The 18,052-nt window shown below is 33.0% G+C and overlaps 3 protein-coding genes and 1 pseudogene across 5 annotated transcripts in view; 1 reads left to right on the top strand and 3 right to left on the bottom strand.

Moving 5' to 3' along the window:
* LOC139489793 (angiopoietin-related protein 6-like) overlaps positions 1-16,964 on the bottom strand; it is a 141,508-nt gene extending 124,544 nt beyond the window's left edge. Inside the window, exon 1 of the mRNA XM_071276641.1 lies at positions 16,917-16,964. The gene's annotated coding sequence lies outside the window, so the exon portion shown is untranslated. The remainder of the gene's footprint in view (positions 1-16,916) is intronic.
* Positions 1-18,052, bottom strand: part of LOC139489785 (uncharacterized) — a 324,072-nt gene that overhangs the window by 62,608 nt on the left and 243,412 nt on the right. Inside the window, exons 1-2 of one of the 3 annotated variants that reach the window (XM_071276615.1) lie at positions 6,084-6,245; positions 577-1,518 (exon numbers count right to left, since the gene is read on the bottom strand). The exons of the other annotated variants lie outside the window; for them this stretch is intronic. Of the exons in view, the coding sequence (XP_071132716.1) occupies positions 577-1,208 (632 nt within the window). The 5' untranslated portion in view covers positions 1,209-1,518; positions 6,084-6,245. Of the gene's footprint in view, positions 1-576; positions 1,519-6,083; positions 6,246-18,052 lie in introns of those variants that run through there. 3 annotated transcript variants of the gene reach the window in all.
* The window catches only part of LOC139489788 (uncharacterized), a 38,109-nt gene continuing 26,295 nt past the window's right edge, over positions 6,239-18,052 (top strand). Inside the window, exons 1-2 of the mRNA XM_071276628.1 lie at positions 6,239-6,286; positions 7,600-10,410. Of these exons, the coding sequence (XP_071132729.1) occupies positions 7,716-10,410 (2,695 nt within the window). The 5' untranslated portion in view covers positions 6,239-6,286; positions 7,600-7,715. The remainder of the gene's footprint in view (positions 6,287-7,599; positions 10,411-18,052) is intronic.
* On the bottom strand, positions 13,339-16,895 carry LOC139489796 (angiopoietin-related protein 6-like; annotated as a pseudogene).

Here is an 18,052-nt window from a genome sequence, read left to right as displayed (position 1 = left end):
GATATATATATACATGTACATGTTTTTAATAAGTTCTTAATAACATCTATGTTCATGATGTTTTTCAAACATTGACAAAAATTGAAAGTTCATTATGGACATTTAATGGTATTTCGTGCTAGCCTGTTTTTATTGGTGGAGGAAGCCGGATAAAATTATTTAATCAAATAAGTGTACTATATTCAGTCTAAATGTAATAGCCTATAACCTAACATACATTTGTACAAATAAAACTGAGAATGGAAAAAGGGAATGTGTCAAAGAGACAACAACCCAACCATAGAGAAGACAACAGCAGAAGGTCACCAACAGGTCTTCAATGCAGCGAGAAATTCCCACACCGGGAGGCGTCCTTCAGCTGGCCCCTAAACAAATATATATACTAGTTCAGTGATAATGAATACCATACTTTATTATATAACTCCAAATTGTACACAAGAAACTAAAATTAAAAATAATACAAGACTAACAAAGGCCAGAGGATCCTGACTTGGGACAGGGGCAAAAATGTGGCAGGGTTAAAGTTTAAACATGTTTATGAGATTTCAATGTATTTAAATGATATACAGTACTTACCATTGATGAAAAGGAGGATTCAATATCTTGCCACATTCTATACAGTTATAATCATAATCTTTTCCTGGGTCTATTACTATTAAAGGTTTCACATTTACAACATCAGCCAAAGTTGTCACGATCAGTGATTGTTTATCAGTTCGATTGCTGGAATCATGTAACATATCATTAATGTCATCGGGTTTGTATTTACCTCTCATCCTATTATTTGACCCCCATGCTAACAATTGCCGCATTACATTATAGTTCTGATGTTTGATGGTATTTTGTTTGTTAAGCTGACCAGGATTTTTTTTTGCTTGATGTATACATGTACCAGATGGAAAATTTTTTGCTGGATATATACCAGGGGGGAAATTCCCTGTTGTACATGTGCCAGGGCGAACATTTCCTGATGTACATGTATTCATCTGTTTTCCATGATCTTTCTCATCAGTTGTCTCCGTTTTAATTACAGAATTACTAGAATTCCCTGTCCCAAATGTTGAGTTAGAATCATCAACATCTGCTTTTCTACTTTTACTTTCACTTTGTTGTGTTGCCTCAGATTTTTTATCTTCTTCTTCTTCATCTGGTTCCCTTTTAATTAAAATATCGCCAATACACATCACAATTCTTGCAGACTCATTCATTTTTTATTTGTTTGTAACCCCGGCGTCTGAAGATAAATAAAATAGTCGCTATGAAATGTTTGTATTATCTAATTAGTTTCTATCCTGTACAACTGCATTTATTTCAATTTTCTCTACTGCATATGTACATGTAATATATGTAGAAGCTTTACATTACATGTTTTGTTCCATATTTGTTTTTTTCTTTTTTAGTCTGCACAATAAAATTCAGCAGGTTATTAGATCCTTCAGAAAACAATTCATTTTCCATGTCTTGTTTTTACTTTATGATGTCAGTGTTAAAATGCCATGTAATTAGTATATATCATACCTACAACAGAAAAAATATGATATAGAGTCAGATGATTGGTAGGAAGCTCCCTTGCTTAATTAATTAATACATTTAAAATAAGTAGTGTTGTCAATGGTTAACTGGTTAACTGTTCGAACGACTGAATACTTAAAAAGCTAACAGGTTAACCGGACCTTTATCAATTTAAATAGATTTATCATTTGATATTAGTTTATATTGAAATCATTTTAAAATAGTTGTGTTTTCTTTAAAAATTGTTGTCGTGGTAATTAACTTGACAGATCAATTGTCTAGTACATTGATTGGTATTGTTGATCCAAAAATATAAAATTAATTAGAACTCGTCTCTCAGCTTGGGGCAAGTTCTTAAGGAAACATCAGTGAACATAATTAGTTTCATGTTTTTTTAACAGTAATTTTTAATTAGTAATTACGGTTAAATTTTTCGATTTACTTCATTTCATTTTTGATCTTATATTGTGTAGACCTACATCTGAATGTGCAATCTCCGTTGTTCAAGTCTGTGTCATACTTTACAGATAATTTCCTAAAGCATGTAGAACAAGACTTTAGTAAGCTTGCTTGCTTTGTTTTTATATTGTACAATCATTAGGATAACACCCAATTAAATTCAAATATTATATATACAGCAGTGCTCTAGCTAGAAATCAAAAGGGGCAGGGTGCCAGTGGAGGGCAGGGCACTTTTTCGATAAGAAAAGGCACTGCTCATTTTTTTGTCTACGTTTCTGTGTGTATCACGAGTTAACGAATCTCTTTTTTTTTTACTGTATATGTTGTTTTTTTTAAATAAAGATGCTTTTCAACGATAGTCTTTATTTCATTGTTTGTGTAGTTATGATTGATATAGTACATCTTCATCAACATATTAAGTTTTTACAGTTCAACTTCACTCTACCCATTATCAAATACCCATTATCAAATACCCATTATCAAAGAATATGTGTGTTTTTTTTTGTTTTTTTTTTTTTTATCTATATAGGAATTATAGCTTTCAATTCATCATATGATTTGAGAGCATTACTAATTTAACAATGTTTAGAACATGGATTGCTAAAAGTATAATTATCAAGTAGAAATTGCAATATATATTTTTTAATATGTTCAAAGACAGTTAATATCTTTAAGGTAACATTATTATGTTATTATATATTCAATTGGTAATTTATTCCTTTTTTTGGTACTAGATAATATTTTTAGAGCACAAATTTGTTATAAGCTAAAACAGGGGAAGTAACTCCAAAATCAATTTCCGCCACGTTTGGGTTAATTAAAAACTGTGCTTGTCGCTAACAAGTTGAGATGGAAGGCATTTCTGTAAAGGCATAGTTTTATTTTGATGACTTAAATTCAATTCTAAAGTCATGAAAGTCTTCATTATACGCTCTTCCATTGTGACTTGGAGATCGAAAATGCCGACCAAAGCTAAACACACTCGCTGACACATTCATCAAAAGTATGACAAAAAGATACATTGTCCTAATTAAATTACCTAGTTATTAACACCTTTGAAGTCTTTATCATTGTAATTGATTGTAATGACATGATTAACCTGGGGGCAATCACACAGGTGTCATATATATGTAATTACCTTGGAGATCAGAAATCGATGAAACAAAATTTTACCAAAACGGTACAAGATAATTTTGGAAAAAGACGTCAGGGCAGAAGGGCGCGGATGAAGGCACCCAGGGCGCAGCTGAGGGCACCCAGGGCGCGGCGCCCTTCTATTTTGGGCTAGCGAGACCACTGTACAGGTTAAACTACGCCTACATATATTGTTTCAAGATGTCAATCATTTTTACAAAGCTTGTATAAACAATTATACAAACAAAGCAAGCAAGCCAACCAAAGTTTTGCTTTACATGCATTAGGAAATCAGCTGTAAACAAAATTTTAACTCAAACACTGTAAAAAGCAAACAACCGTGAATGTAATCATGGTAATCAATGTATACTTGATGGTATGAAAATCAGGATTAATCAATTTTAATTGAAACACCTCACATTATTTTCAGAGACAACAAGACAAAATGGAAGAATCATCGGTTTCAGACATATTCAATTCTACGAGATCAAGACGTTTTTTTTTAATTTTTCAAATTTGAAGTTAGTACAAACACCATAGTTTGATTATTAAAAGTCAAACTTCGACAGGAATATTCACAGACAAGCCTTATTAAACCAAAGGCCAAACTTTTAATTCATCGTATTATAAAAACATAAATGTATGACTTGGATTGAATGTAGACACATAGACACTCATACATGAACCGCATCTTCTAAATACATATATATATATCAATGTGTAGGTTACTATAACTAACTATTGATAAGGCCTTCAAACATTAACTCAAAGTACTGGTTAACCGGTTAATCCATCGAATGATTATACCAGTAACCGGTTAGGCAAAAGGGTTCGATTTGACAACACTAAAAATAAGTAATGAAGATCAATGAAGACACAGTATTAGATATATAAACATGATAAAAGATGTCAACCAGTTCCTTAACAAACAAAAAGACAATTTTAAGCCTTTTCTTGCAAATTTGCTTGCTAATTTTCTCCTGTATTTATTCATCGACTTGGTAATCTAAGTAAAGTTCACAATGAAGTAAGTAATATGGTTAGATGATTTCTTGTTGACATCATTTACAATTTGAACCTAAAATAATGTTAATTGTTAAATATAATCTTGATATGATTTATCATAATAAAATAGTATCCTGATCTTAAATTACTGATATAACACATGATGCATATCACTGAAAATGTACTCCCATATAAATGCCTTTCATAGATGTGTCACAAGAAAAAATTTCAATAGCCTGATGCGTTTGACATATTTGTGGGAAGGCGGATCTCAAAAAATTAAAATAGCCTTTGAAGAAGTCATAATTATTTGGACTAGGTATATGACTTCAAGCTTTTGAGACGTTTCAGCAATAAACCCATTCGGCTGAATGTTGTTTCAGCCACTCAACACTTTGGCCTTGGTCATGTTGGTCATATTTCAGTCCATTTTTTTCTTTTTTTTAATTACCTGCCTATCAATATTTTGATTAAAAAATAAAAGGTAATCCCTCTGCAAATGTTTGCACCTGTCCTAAGTCAGGAATCTGATGTACAGTAGTTGTCGTTTGTTTATGTAATATATACATGTTTCTCGTTTTGTTTATATAGATTTAACCGTTGGTTTTCCCGTTTGAATGGTTTTACACTAGTAATTTTGGGGCCCTTTATAGCTTGTTGTTCGGTGTGAGCCAAGGCTCTGTGTTGAAGGCCGTACTTTAACCTATAATGGTTTACTTTTTAAATTGTTATTTGGATGGAGAGTTGTCTCATTGGCACTCACACCACATCTTCCTATATCTAAGTCATGTAAGTAAATATTTCTAATTTCTATGAATAATTTATTAGACTAAGAGTAAGAAAATATAACAATCGTCAGGGTCAGATAAAGGTTAGAATTTTCTTATCTTTATTAGTAGATTGTCCAACATGTTGAAAAGTAGATTAAAAATACATCAAAATATGTACATGTACAATGTATCTAGACTGTATGCTTGCATTGTACATCAAACTGTGTCTCTGAATTCGTAATACGGAATCTCTCCGCTGTTTTGAAGACCCATTCATCATTTCTAAAATCATGTCTTACACTGGAAAAGATCGAGAATTTCACGCCTTTATGACATCATTCACCATATAGAAGGTGAGCCTGTATCTCTGCTCTATTATAAGTTTCCAGCATTTTCATAATTGTCAGTCTGTAGGGTAGTACAGACACTGACATAATTTATGTTCTGTAAGTACGTAATCTTGATTCCATTACGACTGAAGAAGGGTAATCATCTTATTAAATTTTAATTTCCCAAATATTTTGTGCAGTACTAGTATAAAAGAAAACTTTTGCTTAACATGTTTTGGAAATGGCAATGCATACATTTTTGTCACATGGTACATTGTATCAGATGGAAGTGACAAGTCACAGGACAGTTTTGTCTGAAAACCATATCCTGGAACTGGCCTGTATGTCATTTCTGTAATCATGTCTGACTCTTATAAACAGAAAAATCGTTAATTTGGTACGCCTTTATACCGTCATTTACCAGATAGAAGGCGTACATTTACCTGTACCATAAATAGGGAAATTTCGGCGTTCATGTATACATTTTAAGCATATGCTGATAGAAGCACATGACAGATTCATCTGAAAACCATATCCTGAAACTGACCTACTGGTAGCCTTTGTCTATTTTCTGCTCTTCCATCATGTTGTTGTTTGTTTGATGCATTCCTTATTTCATAGGACCATACTCTATCAGCATAATCAGTGAAAGTATATATACAAGTCAACAAAATATCTATTAATCTTTATTACTTGGCTGAAGTGGGAAACGTCTATATATCTAGTTTCCCACTGGCACTGAATTTTGTACAAAATTATATGGAGGGAAAGTAAAATTTACGTAAGCTGTAGAAAACTCAACAGGAAGCCTACAATTTTATGCCTTGTGTTAGAACGTTGTGGATACTTTTATCTTCAACATTTATACTTACAAACATGCTTCGCAACAGGCTATTTATTATTGCAGGCAAGAAAAACAATTAAAAAATCAAGTGAAATCTGCCATTTCCATTTTTTTCATTGTAAAATCTGGGTGCTTCACGGATGAGCACTGAGCAATTTCCGTAAATGACATAATAAACAAGCTTCTCTCCGATACTCTCCCCTTTCCAAGCAGGAACGAAACAAAAAATAGGTCAGTGCATTGTAAAAATAATATATTAATATTTATATAATTGTTATGTATGTAACAAAAACAGTTAATATTTTGTTTAATCCGATCTCAATCAGTTGATGTATGACCAACTCGCCCACCTTTTGTTTACCAACTCGCCCCTTTATGAAAATATAACAGGAGAGCATGATTCTACATGCAAAATCATCTTTGTTCTCTGTTTCTCGTCTATAAATATGTATGTAGGACTCAAATCTATAGTGGGTTCCAGATATATGAGGGTCTTAAAGGAATTCCGGGTCTGTTTGTGCCAATCACGTTCAAGCCCCTGCAATTTCGTTCGCCCCCTTTCACCTGTTCACTTACATGACTTAGTCCAAATATTAACGTACATCACCAACTTCAGAGCAGGACTGTCACATGTTTTAATACACTCATGGGACCATTATTTGTTAATTTTTCTTGAAAAATTTTGTTCGTGTGTTTGATCCGTTCCAAAACTTGATTTACTGATATTTACAAATAGGAAATGTACAATGATAGTGTAATATGGTACAAAGAAGCCAGCAAGGGTTAGTAGGAATTACCAACAAGCTGATTTGGCCTTTCAATTGTTTTGTTTCCCAGTCAGTGGCAAGTTCTAAGTGAATGTTGACTAATTTGCGTCACTTTATTGTAGTTAATCTCTGGTGAGTTTGTATGGGCTGTATTATTGTAAGTAACTATTATGAACTGTTTTATGCATTTTGACCTTCAGTGTTTGTGTTTTTGGACAATATAGTAAAGTTACAAGCTATTACATACATTAAATTGGGAAGTACAATGTATCCGTGCAGCAGCAGTATTAAGAAGAAGATATATGTTTCAGAAAGGGAAACATTTGCCTTGTTAACTGCCGGTTCCAAGTCTGAATAAAGGAGTAGGGAAGTCATTTTTTTCATCTAATTGGCGTAATATTATGTTGGTTTTTTTTGCGCAAATGATACATTGGAGTAAAAAGTTGTGGTGCAAAAGGAAGCATTTTTGGCGCAAACAGATCTTTTCCGATTTATTATGTTTATGAATTTAAGGTCCAATGATTTTGAAAATTAGTACACATTGTTCCCTATGATATGATCTTTCTAATTTTTGTATCTAAATAACAGTTTTTATCCAAATTTCATGGTCCATTGAACAAAAAAAATGATAGTAATGGTGGGGAATCCTTGTACTAGGGACACATTCTTGTTTTTACAATGTTTATTAAGCTCTTAATGTGAGAGAATGTACTTCACAATCCTATTGATCATGTTAATTTTTCATCTTTTATTTACAGTTCTTTTACTTTTTTTCAGAGATGTTGTTTTATGGAAAATAACTTTGAAAGAAGTTAAAAAAAGATGTATTGGAATAACATAACTGGTAGACAACACAAGCCAAAATAAAATGATATGACAGGAAAATCATCACAATGAATACTGATATTGATAACAAGACAGGACCAGATGTTGATACCCATATTAAAGTTGAAACAAAACTTGCACCACAAGATGAAGCTGTAAAGGCACAATCAGAAATTGAGCATGGTGTAGATCATGCAGCAACAGGTTCAACACACACATTTAAGACAGAATATGGAAAGATGGAGGTATTGTTTGAGTACTCTGATGGACCTTTAGTGGTCAATAAAGATGCACTTCAGCATGAAGACTCTACAGAGAAAGATTCTCTGCAGGAATCGAACTCAACAGCAACTCCTGTAGTAGCAAGATATGAACAAGGTCAACTGATTCAATCTGTACCAAAACCAATGCAAAGAGTTGCCAGTTCAGGTACCTGTGAACAAGGTCAATTGATTCATTTTGTACCAAAACCAATAAAAAGTGTTAAACAAGTTCAACTTATTCAATCTGTACCAAAACCAATGCCAAGATGTGAACAAGGTCAATTGATTCATTCTGTGCCAAAACCAATACAAAAAGTTGTGAGTTCAGGTACCTGTGAACAAGGTCAATTGATTCATTCTGTACCAAAACCAACACAAAGAAATGCCAGTTCATGTATAGAAGTAATTCCAGTTCCCTCAGTCAATTTCAACGAGAGGCCCCAGGAAACAATCTCATCCAAACTGATTGATGTTCCTTTAGTACAAATACTGAGTTCAAGCATGAAATGTGATCCTTCAACCAAACCACATAATATTGTAGAAAAGGTTTCACATTTTCCTGAGAATGAGAAACACATCTCCACACCAGGATTTACTGGAGTACCATTGTCTAGCCAAAGAACAACACTGGTTCCCTGTGCCAAATTACCAAACACTTTACCTGTTAGTATGCCTTCTTTCACTGCAACACCAAAACAGCTATTATTAGCTAAGATTAATGCTAGAAAATCAACTGCAAGATCTACACTTGATCCACCCACAACACAACATAATGCAGCTTTAGCGTCTAAGGATGTAACATTGTCAAAGATCTTACCAAGCTTTGTCTCACCCTCCGCTACATCTCAGAATGTCTCATCCTCCGTATCATCTCAGAATGTCTCGCCCTCTGCTACATCTCAGAATGTCTCACCCGCTGCTACATCTCAGAATGTCTCACACACCACTATATCTCAGAATTTATTTAACAAATTAAATCAAGGCAATATAAAACAAAACCTTTCTTCCAAATTGTTACCGTTAAAAGGGAAACCTGCCGGTACTAAATATATAATAGTCTCATATAAAAAAACTCATAGTACTACAGAAAGTAACAATGTAATTGAAAATCAGGATACTGGGTGTAAGTTGACACTGGAGCCTCAGAGTGCAGGCCATGTAGTGAATCAACCAAGCAAACGTTTCAAAGAATCACTCATAACATTGGAATCCTCTAGAAAAAAAGATGATCATATAACAGCTGATCAATATGTAAACGAAGATCAACCCATAAAAATAAAAAATGTAAATGCAACTGAATGTGGTCAGTTTGAAACTGTCATCACTCCTGCATGTATACCTGAAACTGAAGTTTGTAGGCACAGTAGTTTATGTTCTGAGACAGTTTTTACTGATTGCGGGAAAACTACTTTAAAAATTGAGGATCCCATGGATATTGAATGTGACAAATCAAATGATAAACATGATAAAGCTATGGTTGAATCAGAAGTTTGTCTTCCTGGAAGTAAAAATGTAAAAATGTTTAACACCAAAAGAGTTGAACATTGTGTACCATTACAAAACATTTTGAGTAGAAAAAAGAATGCATTGCCAGCAAGCATAACAAGACAAGGTCAACTATCAGTACAAACACAGCCTCAAAGTCAGATATTAGTGCAAATTCAACCTGAAGGTCAACCTTTTGTGCAAACCCCCCCTGAAGGTCAACTTTCAGTGCAAACACAGCCTCAACACCGCCTATCACTGCAAAATCAACCTGAAGGTCAACTATCAGTGCAAGCACAATCTGTAGGTCAACAATCAGACCAAACACGGTCTCCGTCTCAGGGTCAGCCTTCAGTACGAAAACGTTCTAAGGGCAAGCCATCAATGCAAACACAGCCTCAAGGTCAGCTGTCAATGCAAACACGGTCTAAGAGTAGGCCATCAGTGCAAACACAGTCTCAAGGACGGACATTAGTGCAAACACAGCCTCAGAGTCAACTGTTGGTGCCAAAACCTCTTCAAGCTAAAGTATCTGTGAAGATAAATGGTAGAGTTAAACTATTTGATCAACAAAAAATTCAACCTGAAGGTCAACCTTTTGTGCAAACCCCCCCTGAAGGTCAACTTTCAGTGCAAACACAGCCTCAACACCGCCTATCACTGCAAAATCAACCTGAAGGTCAACTATCAGTGCAAGCACAATCTGTAGGTCAACAATCACACCAAACACGGTCTCCGTCTCAGGGTCAGCCTTCAGTACGAAAACGTTCTAAGGGCAAGCCATCAATGCAAACACAGCCTCAGAGTCAGCTGTTGGTGCCAAATCCTCTTCAAGCTAAAGTATCTGTGAAGATAAATGGTAGAGTTAAACTATTTGATCAACAACAAATTCAAGCTAAACTATTGAAAGAACCAGAGTTTCGTACTCATTTATTGAGACAACCTGTATTTCAGTTTGTACAAACTGAGCCTCAAGGTCAGCCATTGGTCATGAACAAAGAACAAAAGTCACAAGGTAAGTAAGGTAGAAAATTGCAAACCATAGATATTTTTTGGTAAAGTAAAAACAAGTATACATGTGTTTTGAAAAGATTATGGAGATGTGGTCATAGTGGTATTTATTCCAATGAGACAACTTTCCATAGCGTAAGGATGAGGATGTCATCATTTTCTTTTTTGTTGTTCAGGAGTTGAGCCCTTAGAAATTCATTGCTTTAAAATGACACAAATAAATGTTATAAAAATTCAGGATAAAAATTAAACACTAAAAAAATTTCAGAAGTGAAAAGTACACTGTTGAAGTATTGAATGACATACTCCTAGGAGCCTCTATTTGTTTTTAAATCACATCTCCCATAGTAGAAGGAATGTCTTCCAGCCTGTGTGTACTTCTATTTATCCTTCCCATATCAGGTTAATTTATTGTAAAGGATGTTTAATCAAATCGACTTGAAATTTACTAGTTGTTCATATAAATAGACCACTTTCGAGTTCACCCGTCACCGGAAAAAACTCGTCAATTATACGCGCCTTTATCACCGTCATTTGTGCGTTTAGGGGCGTCGTCACTTCCCTTCCAATGTTGAGCGAGTGGTTGGAAAACTATAATTCTATATTGTACGAATTATTCGGCAAATTGAATTCTCAAAATTGACAATCAACACTGCTGTCATTAAGATATTGTCAGTAAGTATCTACAAAGCAACCATTATTTCTAGTTTATCCTGCACAAAGACGATCACTAAGACGCTTGATGAACGTAAATAGTGCAGGGATACAGGCGACCCCCTCTATCTGGTAAATGACGTCATAAAGGCGTGCATAATTGACGAGTTTTTGCCGGTGACGGATGAACTCGAAAGTGGTCTATTGTGTGAACTTTTCACAATATGTTCCATATAAGCGGTTTTACCACATTTTGAAGTTCAATTATTATGGCCATATCTTGGTAGAGTGCACACCATCACTTATGTAACTGTGGCCACAAAAAATAATTCATGTGTTTCTGCTAAGGTGCTGAAAAAAGGGTAGGTAGGCAATATCATTTTATTAAACAAACATATTTTACCTGGTTACAACTAAGGAATCTATATGTGCTTATTCCAAAATGGAATAAAACGTGTTAGGGTAGGCACTACAAATTAGGATAGGTAGGGTTAATGGAAACACTTGTATTAAATTTTTTAGTCTTACAAAAGTAAGACTGGATCGATCTGTCACAGTAATGTAGTTGTACAGCAGAAATCTATACTTGTATGTTCAGTAGTTGTTGTTTGTTGATGTGGTAAGTAAGTGTTTCTCTATTCTCAGTTTTATACAGATTAGACCTTTTGTTTTCCGGTTTGAATTGTTTTACACTACTCATTTAGGGGTCTTTAAATGCTTTCTGTTCAGTGTAAGCCAATGCTCTGTGTTAGAGATTTCTTATTTCTTATAATAATATTGTGCAATAACAAGAAATTTCAATTGGAGTTATCTTTCTTTGTCCAGAACGGTAGTTGAATCAACTTAAACAATATACAAAGTATTTTTACTACCAACTGATAATTACCATTCAGTGATATATAACAAGCACTTTTTTTTACATTTTAATATGTTATGATGTAATTATTGTTGCAAACTCCATTAGAAATTTGAATTGAGATCGGTTTTGGATTAAAGGAAAGGGGGATGTGAAAAAAAAAGGGGGGGGGGTTCAATTTTTCTCATTTGAAATTTATAAATAAAAAGAAAATTTCTTCAAACATTTTTTTTAGAGAATTGATATTCAACAGCATAGTGAATTGCTCAAAGGCAAAACAAAAATTTTAAGTTCATTAGACCACATTCATTCTGTGTCAGAAACCTATGCTGTGTCAACTATTTAATCACAATCCAAATTTAGAGCTGAATCCAGCTTGAATGTTGTGTCCATACTTGCCCCAACCATTCAGGGTTCAACCTCTGCGGTCGTATAAAGCTGCGCCCTGCGGAGCATCTGGTTATACATAATATTTCAGGTAATTTGTCCTTATTTCTTTCAGATTAGTTTGAAAATAAAGTTGATGAGTTGAAACGAAAATACAATTAAATGAATTGATTGTATGTATGATGGTTATTTACATCTTCAAAGAAGACTGTGATATTGTTCAAAATAGATACTTCTGTCAATGTTCTGAGCACATCAATGAAGGGTTTAGCAGTTCACAGGAGCGGATCCAGCCACTTAAAAAAGGGGGGGGGGGTTCCCAACCCAGGACAAAGAGGGGGGGGGGGTCCAACTATACATGTATGTCCCCATTCAAATGCACTGATCGTCCAAAAAAAGGGGTTCCAACCCCCTGAACCCTCCACCTGGATCCGCCACTGGTTCAGTTGCTTGAATTGTGTTTAAGCATAATTATGAGGTTTGACTTGGGAATTGGGCAAATTACAAAGTAGTATTTGTACATGCAGAAAAACAACTAGAAGTGTATAAAAGTTTATTGATTTTGAAAGTGAAAAAAAATAATACGACTACTAGACAATGATAGAAAACAAAATATGAAAAATTCACTAAATGCATCTATTACTGTTATTTATGTTTAGTTACATGAATAACAACATGAACAGTAAGCCTATGACTATGTTAGTTGGCACACACAAGTTTGAAGACTTATTTTCAATGATTTGCTTTTAGCAGTTTTAGATATTGAATTATCTCCCTTGTAAATATTTCATGAAATATGGTAAACTTAAGATATGAGTTAATCAGCATTACAGATAAACATAATAAAGACAAGTCAAATTGAATAAACGTAAAAATTAAAAACTTAAAATGCTGCATTTGGATTATTTTACATTGATTCTGACCTCTTACAGGAACATTACCTGTACAATTGGAGATTCTGTAAAAAAAAAATGCATCTTAGTAAAGGAAGTAAATTGTTAATTTGTTAATTTGCATTGTAATGAAAGGCTTAAAAGAGCAAAATGGTAGCTGTTTAATTTCTATCATGTTGAATTTTGATTTTGTTTATTTGTTTGCAGTTGTGAGTATATTATAAAAGAAATCATTTGCACAGTTTATGAACTTGACAGCATCATTTGTGCGAACTTCATAGAATATCCATATCCTCCCCAACTGTACCAGTAGATACCGTCATAGAACTGTCCACTTGGTTGGTAGGGTCCGCCATAATAATATTTCCCATTCAAAAATGCGTAGGTACAGTAGTTGAACCACCATCCTCCCTGATAGCCTGCGGCACATCTGTGGGTGTCTAATTTGTCTGGTGTGGCGAACACCATGTTGTTATTTTGTGACATTGAGTCTCCTGTATCCCCACTGTAGCCACCGATGGATAGCCTAAAGTGTGTAGAATCCATCAGTTTGAAGTAGTTGTAGCGAGCATTTTTGTTAATTCCTGCCCAATCTTTGTAAGTTTACTGTAAGAATGCTGTTACCTGAAATTAATCAAACAGAATATCTATATACTGTAATTTCAGAAATTAATGCGAGGTTTTTATTATTATTGCAAAAAAATGCAACATAGTTAACGTGTACATGAACACTCAATATTTTAAACTCGCATTTTAAAATATTTTGTATGAATAAAACAGGTTTTTTCCATTCTCAATTTTAATTAGTATACTTCTTTCCATCAAATTTGGGATCAGAATATTTTTTTTGGAAAAAAAACTTAACCCCACCCTCTCCCTTAACACACTCAAATTTAGTCATGGTCTTACCTTGATGATTTGTCAAGTAGTATATTGAGTTAAGACCTGCCCAGTAATCTGCCTGAGAAGAACCAAAACCAGCTACGTAATCATGCCACAATCTGTTGAAGTTTTCTCTACCATCAACTCGGCGTTGAATCACATTGAAGGAGTTGTTGGGTGTATGCTCACAGATTATCTGAAATAAAACAAAACTTTAATATGAATAAAATTAAATCTTTAGAGTCAAACAGAATAAGGTTGAAAACAACAGTATTGTAATTTTATATCTCTACTACAAAAGAAGAGTTGGCTTTGCCTTTAGGTTTTTCTCTGATCTTTCAAAGATATAAAAATGTAACATCTATAGTAAAATTTAAAGACTAGTAACTATTTTATCACTTAATCACAGCAACAACAGCAATGAGGGGAGGGTGGTAGTATTGTTTTTTTTTAATCGAAACAATTTGATGTGGCATTTCTATTTTTAATTAACAGCTGTTGTTCACTGAGTTGTGCAACTGATTTAAAAGCTTCATTTCAGCAACTTTTCTGTAGTTTAACCTCTTCTGATGAAATAAATTAGAAGATGAACACTGGCAAGAAAATTGGTCATGATCAAGTCATGTAGAGTTTTAGATGATTCTGCCAAATTTCAAGAATGTAATATGATATACACTTAAGAAATATTCATACCTTGAAGTAGGTCTTTGTTGTATTCATCCATAATTTGTATACACCACTCTTTTGGTAACCTCCAAGTTTTCTGGCAGCACCACAATCTAAATGAAAAGATGTGGTAAATATTGAAAGCAAGTTATTATTTTTTGTAATCTTCTCTGTGTAGCCATTTGGCCTGGCATCTATAGATATGAAAAAAGTGTACCATAACATTCATTGAAGTCATTGAAGCATCTTTTATTTTATTTATTATTTGAATTTCTTCTTCTTTTTCTTGGAAGGGGGTCACATAAGAAAGCATCCTCAACCTTTATTTATGTTACATATTATCATAAATTACAAGCTACATTTCAATATTAAGAATGAACACAAATGCGGCCACTTTCATCGAAGACGTCACGGACCAAAAATTAAACTAAAAAGCTAAAATTGTGAAGATTTCAGTAATTTAGCATGACTTAATGATGCTAGTACCTGATATATGTGCATTGTATTGTCAAAACAACACATATTTATGTAGCAGATTGAGAAGCACTTCATTTTTCAATGAATTCGAATAACTAAAAGTTTATATATATACATTTTAACAATTTTGTAAAACTGCTATATTTTTGTACCAACAAGGAGTCTTACTGGACGTACTCCTTTGAATGTCTCTTCAACCATGCATTGCTTGAATTTCATTGAATTTTTTATAAATCTTTAAAACATAATATCAATTTACACCTTATAAGATTGATAAATCAGAATGATAATTTTGGTTTTCCCTTGCAAAACATGAACTTCGTAATTGTTTTCATCTGAAAGACTGTATAAATTTTATTACAAACGGCCTAGGGAGCATATTTAAAACTAAAAATATTTCCACACAAGTACCTTAATATGAAGTTATATTTTAGACGAAATTAAATATTACCTTGGTATTGTTTAATATCATTTTCATTAACTGCCTCTTCATCTAGACCATTAACCAATGATAAACAAACAAACGCAACTGCAAGTATCAATGTCTTCTTCATACCTCTACCCATTTTAATTCTAATTAAGGAGGTAGACCTAGGTTAAGGAAAATAACTCTTAAAATCATCAGTACGTTTTGTGTCAACCATTTTCAAAAATATATTCTAAGCTTCTAGGTTACATAGATTAATTTCGATCTGTTTCAGGTAAATGCTTAAAATACATTGATGAACTTGACTTTTACAGACGCTTAACTGATTTAAAGAGTTATCTCCCTGAACCAAGGTCTACCCCCTTAAGCTACCTGTTTAAATATAAAATATAAAGTCATATTTTTAAACATAAAAAAAAATTACTTTTATTATACATTTCCATAGCGCAAATACAATTAATTAAGTCAATTTTAAAGAAAAATGTAAAAGATTCAATATGAATATTATATGCATTTTAATATTCTCACAATATTGTTATTTTTCAAAAGGCTGAAATTTGCCTCACGATCTCTTGTGTGGATTGAGACAGTGTGCACTCATGACCTTTTCTCATCATAATATATAGTTTTAAGATTTTAATCCATTATGATTTTAAACTGGTGAGAAAAAGAATTAAATACCAACACATCATATCAGATAATGATGAGTGATGCTAATTAAATGTTTGATGGGTATAATGATGACATGCAGGCTTAGAATATGTTATTTATAAAGCTTGATAGATGTACTAAACAGAAATGCTGAGTCAGATTATTTTAACTTGCTAAGTCACAAGGTAACAATCACCAGGGAATAATTTATGCATGCTAAATGTGCATAAAATTATTCTGATCCATGCTACATGTGCATGCATGGATAATAATATATGTTACGCTTTATCAATGAGTAAATAATAGATTGTAATAAACCCAAGATGTAACGTTTTATTTGTGAAATATTTAAAATCAGATAAGTTTTATTAAAATTAAAGTACACACAAATGTACTGACACTGAAAAAAAAATAAAAAGTATTTTTAAACTGAATTTTAAATACCCTGAATAAGCAATTTATATTATTCATCGTGAATTGAATTTTAGTTACTATATGCATAGAAATATTAAATAATGTTATTAAATACATACTCAGACTGCAGTTTGTTTTATATATCTTTTTACATGTAAGTTACTAAAGAATCAAATAACTATGAAATATTATTGCATGCTTACAATTATATATTACCGGTAACAGGATAGTCTCTCTCCAATCCAGGAAGTGAAAAGGATTGAAGGAAATTGTGAAATAAATGAATAAGCAAAGTGACACTCAAAGTCACATGTCCCAAGTCAAGTTATATGCATTTTTTAATGTCCGTACTTATAGATACACTCTATTGATTAGAATCTGTGAACAAATGTACAGGTGAAGGTCTAGAGTTATCTCAGTTAAGGTGAATGACCTAGTTATCATGATCAGGTCATATTAAGTTGGATATTTTTCTTTTTCTTTAACAAATTTGTTTTAAGACTAATTAAGTTTCCAACCTGATTTTCAAAGGAAAATGGGTTATTAATTTGGGCATGTACAGCAGGCTTTCATGCTTATTAGAAAATTACAAATTTATGTAAAGTGCTATATAAATATTATGTATATTCATGTATATTATGGAGAAGACAGAACTAAGTTGAAAAACTTGTGTCTAATCCAGTTGTTTTGAACAATAAAATATGTTTGAACAAAAAAAAACTAGCAGGCAGACAGGTTCAAAATAGTGTCCATTCATTGACATGCAACACTTTGACAACACTTTTTTCAAATTTGAATATGCTGTTTCCTGATACTAAATGAGGGTTATACAAGTGTAATTTTGTTTTCGGTTTGATGGTGTTTTGTTGGTTTTTTGTTGCGTTTTTTGTTGCGTTTTTTTTTTGGGGGGGGGGTCGCTCTATATTATATTACTTTTAGAAAAAAACAAAAAAATTGTCAAAGAACAGTATTTTGGGCCATAAAAAAGAACATGTTTGTTTTGTTTGTTTTCTTTAACCTTACCTACCCAGAAAATAGTTGCCTACTCAAAATCTTTTTTGAGATTCGATGTGAAAATATTTTGTTTTATTCAGATAGGCATAAAGACTAAAACAGATTGGAAAAATATATTTTTCTACACCAAAAAAGAAAAGAAATTGCCTACCTACCTTAACCTACCCACTGTCTCTACCTTTCGAAAAAACAAAAAGTATATTAAATTCGGGCCTTGTTAGTTAAAAAAAATTGAAAGAAGACAGACTGTACAAGCACGCAACCATATTTGATCCTTGTCTAGACTAAAATTTCTATCAAATAATTGATAGCCCAAGAGAAAACG

The sequence above is a fragment of the Mytilus edulis genome, chromosome 9 (genome assembly GCF_963676685.1).
Source record: "Mytilus edulis chromosome 9, xbMytEdul2.2, whole genome shotgun sequence".
NCBI lineage: Eukaryota > Metazoa > Mollusca > Bivalvia > Mytilida > Mytilidae > Mytilus > Mytilus edulis.
Note: the sequence above shows the minus strand (reverse complement) of the source record. Positions and strands in the feature narration are given on the sequence as shown.